The 22,561-nt window shown below is 47.3% G+C and overlaps 1 protein-coding gene across 9 annotated transcripts in view; it reads left to right on the forward strand.

The window, feature by feature from the left end:
• The window catches only part of LOC137431140 (centrosomal protein of 78 kDa), a 91,360-nt gene that overhangs the window by 58,171 nt on the left and 10,628 nt on the right, over positions 1-22,561 (forward strand). For all 9 annotated transcript variants that reach the window (XM_068122121.2, XM_068122120.2, XM_068122119.2 and 6 more), the window contains 4 exons: positions 4,654-4,920; positions 6,265-6,437; positions 6,536-6,608; positions 8,762-8,865. In XM_068122121.2, coding sequence (XP_067978222.2) covers positions 4,674-4,920; positions 6,265-6,437; positions 6,536-6,608; positions 8,762-8,865 — 597 coding nt within the window. In that variant the 5' untranslated portion in view covers positions 4,654-4,673. The remainder of the gene's footprint in view (positions 1-4,653; positions 4,921-6,264; positions 6,438-6,535; positions 6,609-8,761; positions 8,866-22,561) is intronic.

The raw sequence follows: 22,561 nt of genomic DNA on the forward strand, positions 1-22,561 counted from the left end.
AGCGGTGTACAATGATATATTTTAACCTCCAGTAACTTTGCAGTCACTACGAAGGGATTAGTGTTACTATTAGATTTACTAATAGTAACACTAATCGTTATGTTATCATTATTACGAAAATGATATTACTAAAAAAAACCGAGGCTAATTTATTCCTTACTTTCGCGGTTATTAGTACCGTACACCGCTTATCATTGATTCATGAACCATACACCACTTCAATCTAGAAACTTTGCAATAACAACAGAGCTATTGCAGTGTTACGATTATATTTACTGTACTATTAGTATTGACGCTATTATTATTATTACGAAAACAATAGTACTGTATTAAGAAACCTGGGCTAATTTGTCCAAAGTGGCCTGAAGGTGAGGCATGAAGGCATGAAGCCTAATGCCTATAGGTTGACATGTACTGTGTCGTTGGAAGACCCATAACATCTATGCTTTCGATATTTGATGATCATTGCACACCGCACCTTTCCTATGCCATCTCCAGGCATTGCAAGTCGTCATTGCCGGGCACCGAAGGGGGCTCGGCAATAATGCACGCTAAAAGGGAGTACTCAGTTTTCACTCTGGTTGTTTTTTTGTTTTCTTTCTTGCTTTCTTTCTTGTTTTCTTGGTTGTCCGGGCGATATCTCAGCCATCCTTTGACCTAGGAAGCTGAAATTTCGGCACAGTAGTGAGCAAGTCCTTTGTCAAAAACGGTATTTTTTGTTTTTTGAATAATCAATTAATTGAGGAGTTATTTCATTATTAGCGATTAATTAAGTACTTATTTAATTAATCAAATTTCCTTTCTCTTCTGACCATTAACTCAGGCACCTTTTGAGTTAGGAAGCTGATATTTGGACATGCCAATGACCAGGTGATTTGGCTGCAAAGGCTATTTTTGATTTATTAATTAATCAATTAATCGATTAATTATTTAATTATTCGATTAATGACTACATTTTTTTTTTTTTTTTTTTTTAAGATTCTGATGAAATGGTGGTGGTTTGTGTTATATGACCAAATTTATTAATAATTTAATTTTTTAATGATTACTATTTATTTATTTTCATTATTAATCATTTATTTATTTTCTTTCTCATTTGGCCAATATCTCAGGCACCTTTTGAGCTAGGAAGCTATTATTTGGACATGACAGTGACCAAGTGGTGTGACTATCAACGATATTTTTGATTTATTGATTAATCATTTAATCGATTAATTATTTATTGATTAATCAATTAATTATTTAATTTTTATTAATGACTTATTAGTCCCCTGGCGGTGTACACCGGAGGGGACTATAGGTTTGCACGCCGTCCCTCCTGTCAGTCCGTCAGTCCGGCGATCTGTCAGTCCGTCACGCAAAGAACAGTTTTCCGGACTTTTTTTCTAAACTCTTAATGCTAATGATTTCATACTTGGTACATGGTTTCCTCATGATAAGTTACAGATCAAGTTAGAACTTCATGACGTTTTGATCATTTTTGACAAAGTTATGGCACTTTGAACTTTGGGAATTCTGATAATTTGGCCTCGATCTCAGGCCTCGATCTCATTCTGATAACTCGGTGCCATTTTAAGTTTGAATTTCCTTTAAAAAATATTTTCTCTGCAATAAAAGGACCGATTGAGATCAAATTTTCACCGTTGGGGGGACTCGGTCTGTAGAATATTTTAATGGTAATTATGACGTCACAGGTCATGTGGTTCGGCCGCCATATTGTTTTTCGTGAAAACATGAAAACCCCTTTTTCTCTGCAACGGTTGAACAGATCGAGGCCAAACTTTGCAGGCAGAATCGCATACCCATGACGAACAAAAAAGTCAGTTTGCATGACATCATGTGCCACATGGTTTCAGAGTTATGACGTTTTTAAGCATGAACCTTTAAAACCAAGCTCCGCCCTCATTTTTGATCCAATCGAGGGGAAACTTCACAGATCTGTTCAGCATGTCAGTCTACTAAAATGTCCTTTTGGAATTTGCGATAGGGCACGTGGTTTGGCAGATATCGTTAATTAAACAAAAAACAAACAAACAAAAAAATGGACATCTCTTGAATCGCTAGTACCTCAGACCGTGAGTTGGTAATTATATAATTCACACATAGTGCAATACATGCAGGCTGCTCCACGGAGCGACCTTGCGGGCTTATCAACGAGGCGAGGCGTGACACACATGTGTCTCAGCATACTTCAGATCAAGTTTGAAAACCAGCATCAACCGTGCATAAATTTGCATATTCGATCATTTTTGACAAAGTTATGGCACTTTGAACTTTGGTAGGGGACATGTATTGCAGCGCAATACTCAGAATGCTTGTTTCATTAAATTTTTAAAAGATACATCTTCGGATTAAGCACGAGTGGTTTAGTTGAGCTATTAGCCAATTGATTAAGAAAATATTTTGTGATAATCTTTTATTGATTTTAATTATACAATTAATCAATCAATTATTGTACACCTCTCCCTCCCAAAGCAGTCTCTATGAGCTGCACTGCGGTATTGCCGGGCGCCGGAGACGCTCCGGCAATGCCGCGCTGCAGGATATTTAATTATTTGGCATGGGGGCGGTGTACTTTGAATGTATCTGTACTTGTTTTCTTGTTTTCTTGTTTGTTTTCTTGGTTGTCCGGGCGATATCTCAGCTATCCTTTGAGCTCGGAAGCTGAAATTTCGGCACAATAGTGAGCAAGTACTTTGTCAAAAACAGTATTTTTTGTTTTTTGATTAATCAATTAATTGAGGAGTTATTTAATTATTAGCGATTAATTAAGTACTTATTTAATTAATTAAATTTACTTTCTCTTCTGGCCATTAACTCAGGCACCTTTTGAGTTAGGAAGCTGATATTTGGACATGCCAATGACCAGGTGATTTGGCTGCAAAGGCTATTTTTGATTTATTAAGTAATCAATTAATCAATTAATCGATTAATTATTTAATTATTCGATTAATGACTAAAAAAATTTTTTTTTTTTAAGTTACAGATTCTGATGAAATGTTGGTGGTTTATGTGTTCTATGACCGAATCGATTAATAATTAAAATTTTTAATGATTATTATTTATTTATTTTCATTATTAATCATTTATTTATTTTCTTTCTCATTTGGCCAATATCTCAGGCACCTTTTGAGCTAGGAAGCTAATATTTTGACATGACAGTGACCAAGTGATGTGGCTATCAAGGATATTTTTGATTTAATGATTAATCATTTAATCGATTAATTATTTAGTGATTAATCAATTAATTATTTAATTTTTAACTCAACTGGACTATGTCCAGCTGAGTTTTTGTCGACACCCGGTGTCCGTCGTCCGTCGTCCGTCGTCCGTCTGTCGTCTGTCTGTCGTCTGTAAACAATTCGACGTCTACGCTCTAAAAGTCACAAATATTGATCAAATTTGATGAAATTGTTATGCAGCATCTTTAAGACATAAACTAGTTTGGGATTGCATTTGGGTGTTGCACCCCAAAAAATGGGCACGGCAGGGCGGCCATATTGAAAAATCAATTTTTGTCATATATTTTTAGCACATATAAACTATATAGTTTGTGGTTCTATTATGCATATTCTAACCATATTGATATAGACCAGTTGAGTTCAGGTTCCCTGGAACCTCTCTAGTTTGTTAATGACTTATTTAATTAAATTTCTAAAAGATACATCTTCGGATGAAGCACTAGTGGTTTAGTTATGCTATTAGCCAATTGATTAAGAAAATATTTTGTGATAATCTTTATTGATTTTATTTATACAATTAATCAATCAATTATTGTACACCTCTCCCTCCCAATGCAGTCTCTACGAGGCGCCCCGGCAATGCCGCGCTGTAGGATGTTTAATTATTTGGCATGGGGGCGGTGTACTTTGAATGTATCTGTACTTGTTTTGACAATTGGTTTGTTTGTGTTTCACACTGAATGAAAAAGGTAAAGATAGACCATGGCAATTGTGATATATGACAGGTTCGACGATATGTTCTGCCTGAACGGCATAGGAATCAAAATGCCGGAGTGTGGAGTCGGTCGTTGTACGCCGTAATGACATCAGATGTAATCACATCACCCTGTCATGTGACCAGATCCTCAGCTTTGATTGGTACACGTTTGACGGGACATACATACATACATTCATACAAGGATAAACACTGTTCTGGACTGCTTTGCCCAATGGGCTACGCCGTAAAAATCCCTCATGAATCACGAACCACCAGGATCCTATCCTCCTTTTTCCCATTGAAACATTGCCCCGACATTCGTGGATTTGACATTTGCGGCATTTTCCAGCGAATGTCGGCATTCTACAGTATATATTTACTTCACCAGCTGGTAGAGCAGATGCTTTATCCGTACTTTAATGACCGATCAAGCAGCCACAAAGCTTTACCTGCAAGGTATACCCAAGACGGCTATGAGAGATTGCATAAGCCGTTGATAGTACCGGTTCCATAAGAATATCAGGTAAGTTGGCTCACTGCAGTTTCTGTAATAATAATGCTAGATTTTTATAGCGCATGATGATAATTTTATATCCTCTACATGCTGTACCCTTTAAACGTCCCATGTCTCATATCCTGTTCAGTGAGTGGAACTTTGATTCGACGTTCCAAGTTCTTATTGTTATGACATTCACATTTTGACGTTTTGCACAGGTGAAGGTCGAGGGGTTTCGATGGCTGCCCGTGATGGGCCACGGCAGCCAAGGAACCTTGGGGTTCAGTATGAACAACAGTGTGTCCGGGAGGGCACAGCACCCCTTAAGGAAGTGATTGACGGCTTGGAGAGCCTGCAGCTGCATTTGAATGTAGACAGGCTGAGCCGACCTCGATGGCCACCTGTGATAAAATGCATTCAGATGGGCAAGATGCTGAAGGATATTAGCTTCAAGAGCTCTCAGTGTGCAGAGCTTCACTTATCAGGTATTCTTTCTGAAACTGAATCTGTATAAAGCGGGAGTGTTTCAATTACGTTAGTTTTTTTGGAGGGAGGGGGGCAATATTAGAGGAATCCTTTTGACCATATCACTCGTTACCCTGCGCTTGCGAAGCGAAAACCGGGTTAAGCATTCATATGCGTACGTGTGCCGTGTCTGCATTTAAAAAATTCATTTTCTCGGCAACCGTTGGTCCAATTGACATGAAATTTTCACCATAGGAGGGCCTGCTCCTGTAGAATATTTGAATGATTATTATGACGTCATAGGTCACGTGGTACAGGCACCATCTTGGAAAAACTTCGCACCTCTATATCTCTGAAACCACTCCATGGAAAAAATTGAGAGCTGGCTCATTGCCAACTACTCCCCATGGGGAATAAGATAAGTTAATGATGATGTCATTGGTGCCTTCGTTATGACGTCATAATACGATAAATACAACACTTATCCATCCGATCATTATTTAAAATATTTCAGCAACTGTTGGTCTGATGGACACGAAATTTTCACCACAGGAGCGCCTCCTCCTTTAGAATATTTTAATGATAATCATGGCGTCATAGGTCATGTGGTACAGGCGCTATCTTGGAAAAACCGAAAAATGTTGCACCTCTATATCTCCAAAACCGCTGCATGGAAAAAATCGAAACATGGCTCATTGTAAAGAACTCCATATGGGGAATAGGTGTTGTTAACGATGACCTCGTTGGTGCCATAATTATGACGTCATAATTCGACAGGGACATCCTTTATTTTTTCCCCTTTAGATTGTGTCCTTCCTCTCTGACTCTCCTCTTGCTGTGTTCATTTTCAGCAGTTTTGACCCTGACGAAAAGATAGGGTTGTATGACCCTTAAAATATTGGCAAGCTATTGATTATAATCGGTCGCTTTAAGTAGTCTCTTTTCTTCCTCATTTATGATACAGCCTCACAAACAAAATGAAGGTAGAACTTAAATATAGACAACATTTTCTTACGACTGACCAGATGATTATTTATTTTTGGGCCTTATTGCCTGAATGTTGTTACATTTGTTTGTAGCAGTAGGACAGGGGTCCTCAAACTCAGGGTCACGACCCTAACTTGAAAAACCCGCCTCAGAATGCCGGTTTTTGAGGGGGGGGGGGGGGGGGAGGAGGGAGGGTGTTTTATGTTGAAAGTGCTTTCTCTGATAATTTTGATCGTAGATACCAGTACCATTTCAGTCACGAGGTGAATGTGATTTCGAAATTTGGATTGTTGACAAGAACACTTGGGAACCACTGCTGGAGGAGTGAAGTATATCCTATGTTTTTTTTCGTTTGTTTTTTTTAATTTGTTTCCCAGATGTGGGGATTCTCAGAAGACGAGCAGTCGAACAACCGGTGGAAAATCTTAGGCACATGTTGCCTGTTTTGTGCAAAGCCATTGTAGAATGCCTGGACTCATCCAAAGCCCTGAAAAGCTTGAATCTCGAGTTTCTGCAGCTGAACCTGAGAGAGATAGATGCACTTGCTGGGGTAAATGCGTACCCTGCACTGATGGATTTAATCACATGTGAGCATCCCATCAGTGGTACGTAATGCACTTATGAGAACACCGTGTGCTCTTCCTGCAGGGATTGGCTCGTAGCCCATCACTGTGTACATTGTCCCTGGCTGGCTGTCCTATAACTGACCGGGGGCTGGAGGGTAAGCTCTTGTTGTGAACCTCCCCTTTAGCCATTTAGTTGTTCTTCCCCGTTTTCCTTACCATTTTATTTCTCCCTTTTAGCTTTGTTTTATGCAAATTGAGCATTTGCTACAGTGCCTTCAGAAATTATTCACACCCCTTGACTTCTTCACATTTTGTTGTTACCGCCTGAGTTTAAAATGAATTAAAATGAGATTTTGTTTTTTGTCACTGATCTACACATGATACCACATAATATCAGTGGATTTTGTTTTTAGAAATTTTTTACAAAATAATTAAAAATGAAATAGAGGAATATCTAATTTGCACAAGTATTCAACCCCCTGAGTCAATACTTTGTGGAAGCGCCTTTGGCAGCGATTACAGCCTTGAGTCTTGAGTCTTCTTGGGTATGTCTGTGTCAGCTTTGCACATCTCGATTTGGAGAGTTTCTCCCATTCTTCCTTGCAGATTTGCTCAAGCTCTGTCAAGTTGGATGGGGAGCGTCGGTGAACAGAAATCTTCAAGTCTTTCCACAGATTCGCAATGGGATTCAAATCTGGGCTTTGGCTGGGCCACTCAAGGACTTTCACATTCTTGTTCTGAAGCCATTCTAGTGTTGCTTAGGCTGTATGTTTGGGGTCATTGGCCTGTTGGATTGTAAATGTTCGCCACAGTCTGTCTTTTGCACTCTGAAGCAGGTTCTCCTCAAGGATTTGCCTGCATTTGGCTCCATTCATTGATCCCTATATCCTTGTAAGTCTCCCAGACCCTGCCACTGAAAAGCATCCCCATAGCATGATGCTGCCACCACCAAGCTTCACGGGAGGGATGGTGTTAGATGGGTGATAAGCTGTGCCTGGTTTCCACCAGACATAGCACTTTGCAATCAGTCCAAAGAGTTCATTTTTAGTCTCATCAGACCACAGAATCTTTTGCCTCATGCTCAGCGTCTTTCACGTGCTTTTTTGCATACTCCAGGCATAATGTTATGTGCCTTTTTCTCAGGAGTGCCTTTTGCCTAGCCACTCTCCCATGAAGCCTATATTTGTGAAGTCTTGCAGAGACTTTTGTTCTTCCAGCAGGTTCTCCATTCCCTGCCATGTTATTCTGTAGTTCTGTCAGCGTGGTCATTGGGTTCTTGATCACCTCCCTGACCAAGGTCCTTCTTGCCCGGTTGCTCAGTTTGGTCGTATGGCCAGATTCAGATGAGTCTGGGTAGTTCCATATTCTTTCTGTTTCCTTGTGAATGGAGCTCACTGTGCTCTTGGGAACTTACAACAAAATAAATTGTTTTATACTCTTCCCCAGTTCTATGCCCTCCTCAGAGTTCTATCTCGGTGTTCTACGGACAGTTCCTTGGATTTTGTGGTTGAGTCTCTGCTCTGACATTCACTGTCAATCGTGGGACCTTGTATAGAAAGGTGTGTTTCTTTCGAAATCGTGTCCAATCAATTGAAATGGCCCCAGGTGGACTCCAATCAAGTTGTAGAGACATCTCAAGGATGATCAAAAGAAATGGGATGTGCCTGAGCTGGTGTCGTAGCAAAGGGGTTGAATACTTATTGACTTGAGACATTTCAGCGTTTTATTTTTAATTGATTTATAAAAAATTCGAAAAAAGAATTCCACTTTGAAATTATGGTTTAATACGTGTAGATCCTTAACCAAAAAAATCTCAATTTAATCAATTTTAAATTCAGGCTGTAACACAACAAAATTTGAAAAAAAAGTTGACTTCAGAAAGTATTCACATAGGGGTGTGAATACTTTCTGAAGGCAACTGTAAATGCACCCTTCTCTGATATTGAGATGACCATTATACAGGCCCAGCTACAAACCTTGCATTTTGAAACATATGTCCAAGACTGAACCTTTGAAATGCTGGCATGAACACTACCCCACCCACCACCAAGGGTTATTGTTCTTTATTTTGAATGATACTTCCCCTCCTTTGCCCCCTTTACCTTTTTAAAAGTCATATTTGTATAATTGAGTTTCATTGCATGATATAAATGGAGGCAGCATACTTTAATTGCTTACTTTTTGAGAAAGACCAGTCGGACATGCTTTGTACATCAGTTGGGTGTCAATAACCTGTGATTTTACGACTTGAAGATTATGATGCTTTTACCCAGACTAGTCCATAAGAATAATTTATTGTTATTCTCAGTACTTTGTCGCAGCTTAAAGATTGCTACAACAATCCAATGTGTGGACTTCTCCAACTGTGGGATCACCTGGCACGGCGTGGAATTCCTCACCAAAGTTATCCAGGTATCAGGTTAAGTTGGGGAACTATGGGGATGATGCATTTTGATTGAGCATACTGTCTCCATTTAATGTTTTTATGACAGCAGTGCCGATAGTTGCCGTCGCCAGAGGTTAGGGTATTGCATTTGGGTTTGTTTGTTTGCACAAAATATACTAATGTGGCGGACACAAAAGCCCACTGGCGTGGTGACATCATTCCGCGCACCAAGTGGGCGGTGGCCACGCACCAGGGGTAGGCGTGGCCTCATGATATACACCGGGCGCCCAGCCCGGGACAGTACAGTGTTACAGTGTAGTCTTACAATAAAGACGTTTATATGTTACCGCTTGTCCGCTTCCTCCTTGCTCACAAGCAGCGCGCGTAACGCCGCGCTTTACTGGTGACCCTCGACGTTGGATCTGCTGGAGCGATCCTTCCACACGCGACGCCATCGCCATGGCCGACTTCGTCAAACTTCCGGAATTTTGGGAGGCTCAGGCCGAAGTCTGGTTCGTCCAGGCCGAAGCCCAATTTCAGCTTCGGCGCCTCACCGGCGATGACACGCGCTATTGCCACGTCGTCGCCTCCCTCGGGCCCGGCACGGCCGCTCGAGTTGTGTCCGTCCTTCGCCACCCACCGAACGGCCACAAGTACGAGGCACTCAAGCGGCTACTCCTAGCCACGTTCGGCCTTACGGACGACGCACGGGCCGACCGCCTCCTGGATCTCCCCGAGCTCGGTGAGACGCGCCCGTCGGTCCGAATGGACCATATGCTGTCACTGTTGGGCGACGAAGCCCCCGGTTCGCTATTCCGGGCGCTTTTCCGGCGCCAACTTCCAGCGCAGGTCCGCCTCGCGTTGGCCGGGACCGAGCTAACGGAACCCCGAGCATTGGCGGCCGAGGCGGACAGGTACTTCGCCGCTTCGGACATGCGGGCGAGCGTCGGCGTGGCCGTCACGGCCCTCGACGCTGATGTTCAGCAGCATGTTCCACAGCATCAGCTTCTACAGCACGCTGATGTTCAGCAGCATGCTGATACGCACCTCGTGAACGCCGCCACGCCCCGCCCACCGCCGCGGCGAAAACCGCCACCGCGGGGAAACCCGCCAACTCCACCGGCCTGGCGGAGCCAGCCGCGCTCCTCCAGCTCCACCACCTGGTGCTGGTTCCATGCCAAGTTCGGCCACGAAGCTCGGCGGTGTCATCCGCCGTGCTCCTTCAACGGGTCGGGAAACGCCCGGGCCGGCGCTCAATAGTGGCGATGAGCGCCGGCCATTCGAACAGCCTGCTGTTCATAACGGACACCTTCTCCAGGCGCCGTTACCTGTGCGACACGGGAGCGCAGGTGAGTGTCATTCCCGCCGGCACGTCAGACAAGCACGCCGCGGGTGGGGGCCCCGCGCTGCTTGCCGCGAACGGGACGCCCATCCGTACGTACGGAAAACGCTGCCTCTCTCTGCGGTTTGGAGGGCAGGTTTTCCGATGGACGTTCGTCACCGCCGACGTGCCCATGGCACTGCTTGGCGCGGACTTCCTGTGCGCTAATGGGCTCCTGGTCGACGTCAAGCGCAGACGGCTTGTCCAGGCCGAGACGTTCAGCTCGCTCGCTTGTGCGTTGCCCAGCTCAACGAGCGGCTTGCCAAGCGGCTTGCCGAACGATTCGGTTCCGGCCACGTTGGTCTGTACGCTTCCGGCAGCGGACGCATTCACCCGCCTCCTCGCCGGCTTCCCGGCCCTCACGCGGCCCACCTTCTCGGCGGGGGCCGTCAAGCACGGGGTGGCCCATCACATCCCCACCGTCGGGCCACCGGTCTACGCCCGGGCACGCCGCCTCGAGCCGACGAAGCTGGCGGTGGCAAAAGCGGAGTTCGCTACCCTGGAGCGACTCGGCATCGTTCGGCGCTCAGAGAGCGCTTGGGCGTCGCCGCTGCACATCGTGCCGAAGCCCGGCGGGGGATGGCGACCGTGCGGGGACTATCGCCGTCTCAATGACGCCACGACTCCCGACCGCTACCCCATCCCCCACATTCAGGACTTTTCCGCCCGTTTGGCGGGCAGGTCCTTCTTCTCGAAGGTGGACCTCATACGCGGCTACCATCAGGTCCCCGTCAGGCCGGAGGACGTCCCGAAGACGGCGGTCATCACGCCATTCGGACTCTTCGAGTTCTTGCGCATGCCCTTCGGTCTGAAGAATGCGGCTCAGGCGTTCCAGCGACTGATGGACAGCGTCCTGCGCGACTTGGATTTTGTCTACGTTTACCTGGACGATATCCTCGTCGCCAGCGCGTCCCGCGAAGAGCACCTACGCCACCTCCGCACGCTCTTCGAACGCCTGGGCCAGCATGGCCTGATTGTGAACCCCGCAAAGTGCCGGTTCGGCGCCGCCACAATCGATTTTCTGGGGCACCGTGTCACCAGGCACGGAGCCGTCCCCCTACCGGCCAAGGTGGAGGCGGTGAAGGGGTTTCCGCGCCCCCGCACGATCAGAGGGCTGCAGGAGTTCCTGGGCATGGTGAACTTTTACCATCGGTTCCTGCCCCGTATCGCCCAGCTCCTGCGCCCCCTGCACGAAGCTCTCCGAGGTAAGCCGGGCAAAGGCGACGTTACCTGGACCGAGCAGATGGACACGGCGTTCACGGGCGCGAAGCTCGCCTTGGCTAACGCCACCATGCTCGCGCACCCGGCGCCCGATGCACCGATCGCCCTCACCACCGATGCCTCGGACTACGCGGTGGGCGCAGTGCATGAGCAATGGGTGCGTGGAGCTTGGCAACCGCTGGCGTTCTTTAGCCGGCAGCTTCGCCCGCCCGAACGCCGTTACAGTACCTTCGACCGCGAGTTGCTCGGACTTCACTTGGCGGTCAGGCACTTCCGCCATCTGCTCGAGGGCCGGGCGTTCACTGCCTTCGTCGACCACAAGCCGCTGATCTTTGCGATGGGCAAAGTCACCGAGCCGTGGTCGGCCCGGCAGCAGCGTCACCTCTCGGCCGTGTCCGAGTACACGACGGACATCCAGCACGTCGCGGGGAAGGACAACCCGGTGGCGGATTGCCTTTCCCGGGCCGTCGCCCACGCAGTCCACCTCGGCATCGACTATGCCCGGATGGCAGCGGACCAGGCCGCTGACCCCGACGTCCAGGCCTTGCGGACCGCCGTCACGGGCCTCCGCGTCACCGAGGTGCCGTTTGACGGCGCGGGCGCGGCCCTCTTGTGCGACGTCTCCCTCGGGCGTCCTCGCCCCATCGTGCCCGCGGGCTGGCAGCGCCAGGTGTTTGACGCCATCCACGGCCTGTCCCACCCGGGCGCGAGGGCCTCCCAAAGGCTGATCGCCGACAAGTTCGTCTGGCATGGCCTCCGGAAGGCCGTCCGCGGCTGGGCCAGGACGTGCCTCGCGTGCCAGCGCGCCAAGGTGCACCGGCACACCCAGGCCCCGTTGGCCCCGTTCACGGTGCCGGAACGCCGGTTTGACCACGTCCACGTGGACCTGGTGGGACCTCTGCCCCCCTCGCGGGGTTTCACCTACGTCCTCACCATGGTGGACCGCACCACCCGGTGGCCGGAGGCCGTGCCCTTGGCGTCGACAACGGCGGCCGATGTCGCGCAGGCTTTCATCGCCACCTGGGTCGCCCGGTTCGGCGCCCCCTCAGACATCTCATCCGACCGCGGCCCCCAGTTCACCTCGGAGCTCTGGGGGGCGGTTGCGCAGGGGCTCGGGGTCCGGCTGCACCGAACCACGGCCTACCATCCCCAGGCTAACGGCCTGTGTGAGCGATTTCACCGCTCATTGAAGGCCGCGCTCCGGGCCACCCTCCGCGACGGCGGCTGGGTCGACAGGCTCCCCTGGGTCCTGCTGGGCCTCCGGACGGCGCCCAAGGAGGACCTGCGTGCATCCGCGGCGGAATTGGTCTTCGGGCAACCGCTGCGGGTGCCGGGCGAGTTCCTCCCCGACTCCACGGCACCATGGTCCGCGGCACAGCAGCGCTCCGCTCTACAAGAGACCGCCCAGAGGTTCGCCCCGGTGCCAACGGCATGCCACGGGCACCCACCGACGCACGTCGCCCCGGAGCTTCGCACGGCGGAGTACGTCTTCGTCCGCCACGATGCCCATCGGACACCACTGCGGCCCCCGTACGACGGGCCTTTCCGCGTGCTGGAGACCGGGGCGAAGCACTTCACCCTGGACATCGGCGGTACTCCTGACCGCGTTTCGGTAGACCGCCTCAAGCCGGCCCACCTCGATGTGGACCATCCACCGCCAGTGGCCCGACCCCCACGTCGGGGCCGCCCTCCTGCGGGCGGACCCCCGGCACCGCCCAGCCCCGCCGCCACGCCGCCCCCCGGTCCTGCACCCATCCCAGGGGCAGCCAGGGGCATCCCACCTGGCATCCCTGCACCCCGGACGCCGCCGATCGCCAGGGGGCGCTTCGGCCGGGTCATTCGTCTGCCCCGCAAACTGGCCCTCCAGGTGCGCGGGAATTCTGGGGGGGCGCGTGTGGCGGACACAAAAGCCCACTGGCGTGGTGACATCATTCCGCGCACCAAGTGGGCGGTGGCCACGCACCAGGGGTAGGCGTGGCCTCATGATATACACCGGGCGCCCAGCCCGGGACAGTACAGTGTTACAGTGTAGTCTTACAATAAAGACGTTTATATGTTACCGCTTGTCCGCTTCCTCCTTGCTCACAAGCAGCGCGCGTAACGCCGCGCTTTACTAACATAGGCCACAAACGCCACCTAGTGGTAGCCAGTGGTACACGTTATCTTTTTTTCAACTGAGTACCCCTATAAAGTATGTTCAATTAGAATGGGAGTACGTCTATAAAAAAAAACGTACCACAGAAATACACAAAACAATTCCCGGCGAGCATCTGCAATCTCTTCCGTGTTTTATACTGTGTGAATGTCGATCTGCCATTTACCTCCTATTGCCAAAGTGAATTATGTGCACATGTGTCTAACTGTATCAACTAAAGTATTCTGAACACCCAAAGATACCTTCCTCCTCTTTTGTTCAATAGATTTTTTCATCATCCCATCCTTTTGAAACTGTGATATTTAACGATGCTCTTTAATACACTATTATTAGGGCCCATTTTTACCCTTTGCTCCCAAAGTGAAAAGCAGGGTTATTAGGCATTGCGTTGCGTACGTGCGTACGTGTGGCGTCTGCATTTTTAAAATTCATTTTCTTGGCAACCATTGGTCCGATTGACACGAAATTTACCATAGGATCGCCTATGCTTCTAATTTTTTTATTCATAATTATGATGTCATAGGTCACATGGTATGGACGCCATCTTGGAACAACGTTACACCTCTACGTCTCCCAAACCGCTCAATGGAAAAAGTTGAAACAAGGCTCATTGTCAAGTACTCCACATGGGGAATAAGATAAATCGCTGCTTTCATTATGACGTCATAATTCGACAAGTACAATGCTTGATCTGATCAGTATGAAAAAAAATAATTCCTCCAACTGTTAATCTGATGGATACGAAATTTTCACCATAGGAGTGGCTTTTCCTGTAGAGGTTTTTTAATGATAATTATGACATCATAGGTCACGTGGTACATGCGCCATCTTGGAAAAATTGAAGCATGGCTCATTGTAAAGAACTCTCCGTGGGGAATAAGATGTGTTAATGATGATGCCATGGGTACCTTAATTATGATGTCACAATTCGACAAGTACAACTCTTGATTTGATCAGTATGAAATTTTTTTCTCTGCAATTCTTGGTCTAATTGACAAGAATTTTTCACCAATCGGAGCGCCTCCTCCTGTAGAATATTTTAATGATAATTATGACATCATAGGTCATGTGGTACAGGCGCCATCTTGGAAAAACCGAAAAACGTTGCACCTCTATATCTCCCAAACCGCCCCATGGGGTCAAATTGAAATGTGGCTCATTGTAAAGAACTCCACATGGGGAATAGGTGCTGTTAACAATGACGTCATTGGTGCCGTAATTATGATGTCATAATTGGACAGGGACAACACTTGGTTTGATCAGTTTGAAATTTATTGAGCATGATCTATGCAACAATTATATGAGAGAATATAAGTTTATGATGTCATCGCTCACGTGGTCTGGCAGACATATTGGATCATAGAGAAAAAAACGTTCAAAAACAGAAGAGTTGGCCCGCACCAAGTTAACTGTGCGTTAACTGTAAGTTAACTGTTCTATGAATACCATCTAGTTATTTATGTGAATATGGCAGCAGATTTGCTCAATCCCCCACAGTCACACTCGCACCACCGCATGCTTCATACATTTGTATTTTTTTTATTTGTTATGGAAGGGTCCTCGCCTCATGGCAGACTTGAACAACAAAGTGTATGGGGCTGCTGTGCCCTGTGGTGAAGGGGTGTGGGAGAGGGCACTCCCCTAAGACTTGTGAATGCAGTGGTGCCGACAGGTGGTGGTGTTCCATCTGACGGGGGCAAGCCTCCTTGTGTGGGGCCCGGGACTAGCCTGACCGGATGATGCCATCTGCTGGCCGAGAGGACTCAAGCGGGCCTCGCCGCTCGGCCTTGATGACCGGGCGAGGTGGGGCCTCCCGTCCGTTCTGTATCCGACAGTTCGCCCCATTCAAGTGGTTGATCTGAACAAAAACAATAAAAATAGCCCCAAGTGTGCTGACTGTCATCTCTTGTAGTTGTAGTTCAGAGCACTGCTGATTTTGAGGGACCCCTCCTGGGAGCCCCCATGATTCCCTGGGACTGGGAGGCTCCCTGATACGAAATCGAAATATCTAAGACCAGGTGATCCTGAGGACCATCGAGTACAAGGGCTGTATTGAGTTTCAGAGCAATCGGTTTGTAAATAAGGGACGAGTATGGATCTGAAATTTCAGGGGGTAGCCCCCCTCCAATCCCCCCAACTACCCAAGAGCTCCCATGATCCGGGTTTTTCTTTATTTTCGGGAGCGATTGAGAGAGCTGTCATTTGCCTATGCACCGCCCAAATAAAGGTATGTGTCAGAAGAACATGTTCCATGCTTAGAACAAGGTTACCCGTAGGGTGGGTACTCTGCTAGTTCTTATACAATCGTTACAAACAGAGAAAAGGTTTTTACGGTAATGTTCATCCTGATGAAGCAACACTTACATGGAGAATAATAGAAAGAGGCAATTTGGAGTGTAGGAACGACTCCAGGCTCACCTCACACAACCAGACTGGGTTGTGTTGGGCCAAAGAATATTGTGTGTGTGTGTTTGTGGGGGGTTAAGGATGGGTAGGATGGCGATGGAGTGTTAATTTGGTGACAGGAGTATGTGGTGTAAGTGGGGTGGAACTGTGTGTTGTGCTAGGGTCTTGGTGGTGCTGTGTTATGCACTCGGTTTGGAGTCTGTGTCATTGGTCCTGGACTCAACGTGACCCAGTATAGTTTGTTCCAACAGGCGAACCTTTGACCAGGCAGTACCTATAATGAGACATCCCTGGCGCAGACACAATGGGCACGAACCAAGCCGCCTCCTGTGCTTTATACTTGCCACGCAGGGTATGACTTTGAAGCAGGTACAGTCCATGCGAGCATCTTTCAGATCCATGCAGCCTTTTCCCATCGGTTGACGTCCCAGCGTCACTGAGGAGACTTTCGACGAAGCCCTCTTTCTTCACCCTTGTGTGGGCAGCAGTGAGAGACAGCTCCCTCCTCTCCCCTTGCGTGCGAACATTCCTTTGTGCAGTAGGCGTATGGAATGACTCGGCGTTCAGCTTCCGGGACAGTACGTGGCGTGTTTGAAAAGTGTTCAGTTTACTTGTATAGTACTTGGCGTGATTGAAAAGGTGTTGTCCAGGGTGAAGAATGTTGAGGTGCAGGTAGCTAAGATGGCTGATTCGGAGGATTAATATTAATATGATGAATTGTTACTCAATTTTGACTCGTTTGCCCTTACGGGTTTGGAAGGCAGTTAGTTACCCTCGCCTGAGGAGAGGGTATTGCATTTGAGTCCGTTTGTTTGTCTGTCTGTTTGTTTGTCCGCACCGAATAAATATGATTTTCTCTGCAACCGTTGGTCCGATTGACAGGAAATTTTCACCATAGGTGTAACTCCACCTGTATAATTTTTTAAAATGATAATTATGACGTCATAGTTCACGTGGTTCGGCCGCCATCTTGGAAAAACCAAAAAACTTTGCACCTCGATTTCTCCAAAAGCGCTGAATAGCAAAATTGAGACATGGCTCATTGTAAAGAACCCTCCATGGGGAATAAAATATCTTTATGATGATGTCATAGGTGCCTCCATTATGACGTCATAATTCGACAAGTACAAAACTTCATCCGATCAAGATGAAATTTCTTGAGCATAATCTAGGAATAAATTAGTTTAGGAAAAAAATAATGATGACGTCATCGCTCACGTGCTTCGTCCGCCATATTTGTTTTAACACAAAAGCCTTAAAAACCACTGAAAATACATCCTGGTGAGGGCTTGCAATCTCTGATTGCTCTTTTTCTTGTTGTTAATATAAAATATAAATCGAGTGAAGGACGAATGCCCCGAAGGACCGATTGTGGATTGAAAGGAAGATTGCTGGAACGGACCGAGGTGGATTGAGAGTGAGATAGTTGGAAATGGGGAGACATCACAACGGGAATACATAGAGTGCATAGACTATGCTAACAACAATGCATGGTCCCATTCCCAAACCCTTAGACAATGAGCGAAGGTCTATCTCTGCACGGACTATAGAGAAAACGATCTGGGGATTCCTAGGGTGTCCATTAATGCGTTTTCTCCAGAGGTACATTTTCCAAAACCGTAACAATCTGTGTCAGTACCTCATTCTATGTGCATGTGCGATCGGGGCGGGATTTTTTTTAATTTTTTTTTGTATACTGAATCGAGGCTCGTGAAAGAGCTGACATTTATTTCACAAACAAATCAACCAGACAAACAAAATATATAAAAAGAGGGAGCGGAAGACAAGAGAAGGGGAAGCACACAAACACTTGAGGGCACACAACATTTAAGAGCAGGGAGATGTGTGGGAGGGAGAGGGCTTGGGGGGAGAGGGGTGGCAGAAGTATCAAACACAAGGACACCAAGGACTTCCAGGACAGAAGTTGGTATATCAAAAAAGTGGAATTGGGGTGAAATTAGCGGGGATAGAAAAGATCAATGTTTTGGATGGGGGAAGATAAGAGATGGTGGTGAACAGCTGTTTTAAAGACCTGGAGGGTGGAGTGGGATTGAAGAGAGTGAGGGAGTTTGTTCCAGAGGTGGGAGAAAAGAGGAGTGAAGGTGAGCAGAGAGTCTTGATTTTGGCAGTTTAACCATAAGAGGGTTGCAGGCAGATCTTGTGCGACCTGTAGGAATATTTGCGGGACAGAGCCCAGAGAGAGCTGGGGGGGCAAGGCCAGAGAGGAGTCGGTAGAAGACGGAAAGACCACCAACCTGCCTGCGGTGAGTGAGTGAGAGGCCCTTGGAGTTAGCTTCATCGCGGGAGATTCCAATGATTCTGAATGCTTTGGTTTCAACAGCGTGAAGACGAGCTAGGTGTGAGGCAGGTGCACCAGCCCAGAGGGGAGAGCAGTATTCCATTGAGCTGCGGATGAAAGCCTTGTATGTGGTGAGGAGCTCAGGTGTGCCAAGGAAGGACTTCGCACGACGGATGATGCCCAGTCGGCGACTGGCTTTGGAGGCCAGATTTGAAATGTGGTTTTCCCAGGAAAGATCATGGCAGATAGTGAGACCCAAAAGCTTGAGTGACAGAACTTCTTGGAGAGGATTATTCAGAAAGTGGATGGGAGGGTTGTCCAGTCGGTCTTTTCGGAGAGACATCGTAAGAGTGTGAGATTTGTCAGGATTGAAAGACATGTTCCACTTGTATGCCCAGTCTGTGATTTTGTCCAGGTCTGCAGAGAGTGAGGAGGCTGCAGACTGCCGATCTGAGGGATGAAGAATGGAGCGACAGAGAGTAGAGTCATCAGCAAAGAGATAGAGAGGATTTTTAAGAGAGTCAGAGAGATCATTGATGAAGACCAGAAAAAGCACAGGGCCCAGAACACTGCCTTGGGGAACTCCAGCCTGAACAGGAAGAGGAGATGAGAGAAACCCATTCAGGGCCACACGTTGACTACGACTAGAGAGGAAGTCCGCCAGCCATGCGTGGAGATTTCCATGGATACCAAAAGAGGAGAGTTTGGTGAGCAGAGCGGGGTGCCAGACCGTATCGAAGGCACGTGATATGTCAAGGGAGACAGCTCTAATTTCCTGTTTGGCATTGAGGACCTCCATCCATTGTTGAGAAAGCAGAAGCAGCATGTCCAGAGTAGAGTGACCAGGTCTGAAACCAAATTGATGGTCAGAGATCAAGCCATTGGAGAAGAGGAAAGATTTCATATCTGAAGCAATGATGGATTCCATGACTTTGCTGATAATTGGGAGAAGGCTGATTGGTCTGTAGTTGCTGGGATCTGTTTTTGCACCTTTTTTGTGCAAAGCGGTGATGTTGGCAGATTTCCAAGCAGATGGCAGATGACCTTGAGCAAAAGAGAGGGTGAAGAGAACAGAGAGAGGGAGTGAAAGAGCGGAAGAACAGGATTTTAGGACCCGTGGGCTGATGCCGTCAGGTCCAGTTGCAGAATCAGAGTCGAGGGTTGACAGAAACTTTTCCACCTTGTCAGGAGGAAAGGACACAGAGTCCAGGAGCAGCTGGGTACGACTGGGTACGGTGGGTACAGAGAGGGATGGGTTTGGGACACAAGATTTAGAGGCAAACACAGAGTTGAGGCATTCAGCTTTTTCACGTGCGGAATCAGCCGTGTGGCCGTTTGAGGTGAGGGAGGGGATGGAGGGGGAACAAACACCAGAAACAGATTTGACCAGACGCCACCAGGATTTGGAAGAGGGAGACAGATAAGAGAGTTCTGTCCTGAGAACGGAGAGATATTGTTTCCTGGCTCTCCTGAGGGTGGACACACACTTGTTTCGGGCTTTGTGAAAGGAAATGAGATTTCCTTCCGTTGGATTTGCTTTCCAGGAGACGAAAGCAAGTTGTTTCTGGGCAATAGCCTCACCACAAGATTCCGTGTACCATGGACGGGAGGAAGGGTATGACAACTGAAGACGAGATGGGATAAATCTGTGCATGAGAGAGAGCAATTTACTTGGGAAGAATTCCCAGGATGAGTTGATGTCAGAGGCGGTAGAGATGGGAGACCAGTCCAGATGATTGATGGCTGCTTGAAGACCGTGCCAGTTGGCCTGAGTGAAATGCCAGAAATGCCACAGGTAGGATTCCGTACTATTTGCCAAATTGAGAGCCAAAATATGGCTAAACTTCAGGTTCGTGGTCCAATTTGCGTTCTCGTGTTCAAAATATAAGATTCAATTGAAATTTACTTGTTCCTCGATCATAGACCGACGTCTGTAGACAAATAGTCGAAGTGAACCAATTGCTTAACCCCTCTTTTCTCTTCAAGCATGTGAGGTAATTACCTTTTGAATGCGGGCATAATATGGTTTGTCTGCATGAAGAAAGACGCCACGTTTTCCCCCCACAGGTAGGAGAGAGTTGCCCATAACTGTGATGGAACACCAACCACTCCCGATGGGTTCACCAGAACATTTGTTGCATCCCAAAGGTCGAGAATGGGATTTGAAACATTTGCTTTGAAAGTAAACTGGAATGGATCGGTTGGGATGTAAGGTGGGTGGGTGGGCTTTTTCCGGGAGCCGAACATGCCCCGTGCCGTGAAGAATTCCATTCCGATCAGTGTAACCATTATGAGGTGTTACGCTCTGTGAGCAAAACTCGTTTGTCATGGGGCCACGGGTCACGTGGTTGCACTTGTAACCGTGTGCAATCATGCCACCACTTGGAATGGAATGACAGAGGGCTGGGAATGTGATGACGTTGCTGTTCCAACAAGCTGTTCCCCTCGAGGGGAATTGGGGGTATATTGGGTAAGCATTCTGCCACAGCACTTCGAGGGCTTGGTTGAAAGTGGGGTTTTCTTGCGGAATGTGGGGTTTAGGCGGAGAAGGTAGTGTTTAAGCTGTTCCCCAACAGGAACAGTTTACGGTGTGAACGAGCCATGACTGTTCTTTGAGACCAACCACTTGGCCATGATTCCTATGAAGATATTTTTATCGGAAAATGTGGACAACCTATTCGTCTTGAAACGGTTTGCGGATGCCATGGTTGGAAATCTCAGATCGATGTATTGCATTGGCTCTTATTGTCACAATGTTGCAGTTTTTTGCTTTCCTTTGATGCTGGAGTGTCTGCTGCCAAAGCAGTCTTTTAGAGCGTTGGTCCAGGTTGTTTGTCGCTTTCCTAGTGAAACACTGTATGCTCCTTAATGCCCACCAAAAACCAGTGCTGGAACACAGGTTTTTTTTTTTTTTTTTTTGTATACAAGATCGAGGCTCGTGTAAGAGCTAACATCAATCACAAAAAAAAACCGACACACAAAACATACAAAAAAGGGAGCAGGAGACAAGATGGGGAGAGAGAAGGAAGCACACATTGACGTTTTAGTATTGACCAATATTTTTGGTCAATTTTTACAACTAGTGAGGTACCCATGCTACGCACGGGTGGGAGGCCAGAAGCAAACAGACAATGCAGAAACGGCGAATGCTAAAGCATGAAACCAATAAATTCCACATTCCTGTAGCACCTTCAGTCGCACGTCAGACATGGACAGCAAGTTCGTGAAGGACTTCCATGAAAAACGTACCCGTTCGCAAACAAACGGGTACGTTCACGTATAGAAACATCGATCGTGGGACCGTGGCGAATCTGCATATGGCAATCCGCGAATTTCACGTTTAGAAAGTAGAAACCGTCACGTCATTTCGTCATTCACTTGAACTCAATATCTCTTTTTTCATTCCAAACAGCATACTCCAATCACAAATATACATTAATAGTGTAGCAGCATAGCAAACCTGTTGTGCATTTTGTGATACAAGCACCAAATTTGGCACAAATGTACATTAATATGTTGCGAACATTTTCAGATATTGGGCCACTTGAAATTCCGTAATTTTTTTTTTCAAATTTTTTCAAATTTCGTAATTTCAAATTTTTCGGGTGACACCGTCACAATTTCGGTCTTCGAGGCCGGCCGATATAGTGGGGCGGCTTAGCCCAAATATTCAAAAGAATTGTGCATTTTGTGATACAAGCACCAAATTTGGCACAAATGTACATTAATATGTTGCGAACATTGTGTGGTCAGCAATGAAGACGAGAGTCTGAATTACATGTATGCAAAAGACCTTGTGAACCAGTGAAGCAAATACACGGGTAAGCATGAATTAAATCTAGGGCATGATATAATTTCCATGATGTTTACCTCTACACTCAATGGTGGAAGGAGGTAATGTTTTGATCCCAGCTTGTCTGTATGTCTGTTTGTCTGTTAGTCCACAAAATTCCAGACAAAGCTTGTAGTAGTGGTAGTTGTAGTGGTAGTGGTGATAACAGAAATTGTTATATAGAACTGAACTTATATTATTATTATAGGCAGAAAATAACTTCATTTCTATATGCCCTGCAGTGGACAGGTTAATTGGTTTATGCACTGAAGGGGTCACCCTGGTGTGCACTGCTGTGTTCTGCCTCACTGAGTTGTTCAGGTATGATGTACTCAGCACAAGCTTCCGGTCGGCCCGGAGGTGGGGGTGCGGGGCCTGTCACGGAACGTCAAAACAAACGGCCTGCCGGGGCCGCCCAAAAGTCGGGC

This window comes from Myxine glutinosa, chromosome 7 (assembly GCF_964187855.1).
Source record: "Myxine glutinosa chromosome 7, kmMyxGlut1.1, whole genome shotgun sequence".
NCBI classification, from domain to species: domain Eukaryota; kingdom Metazoa; phylum Chordata; class Myxini; order Myxiniformes; family Myxinidae; genus Myxine; species Myxine glutinosa.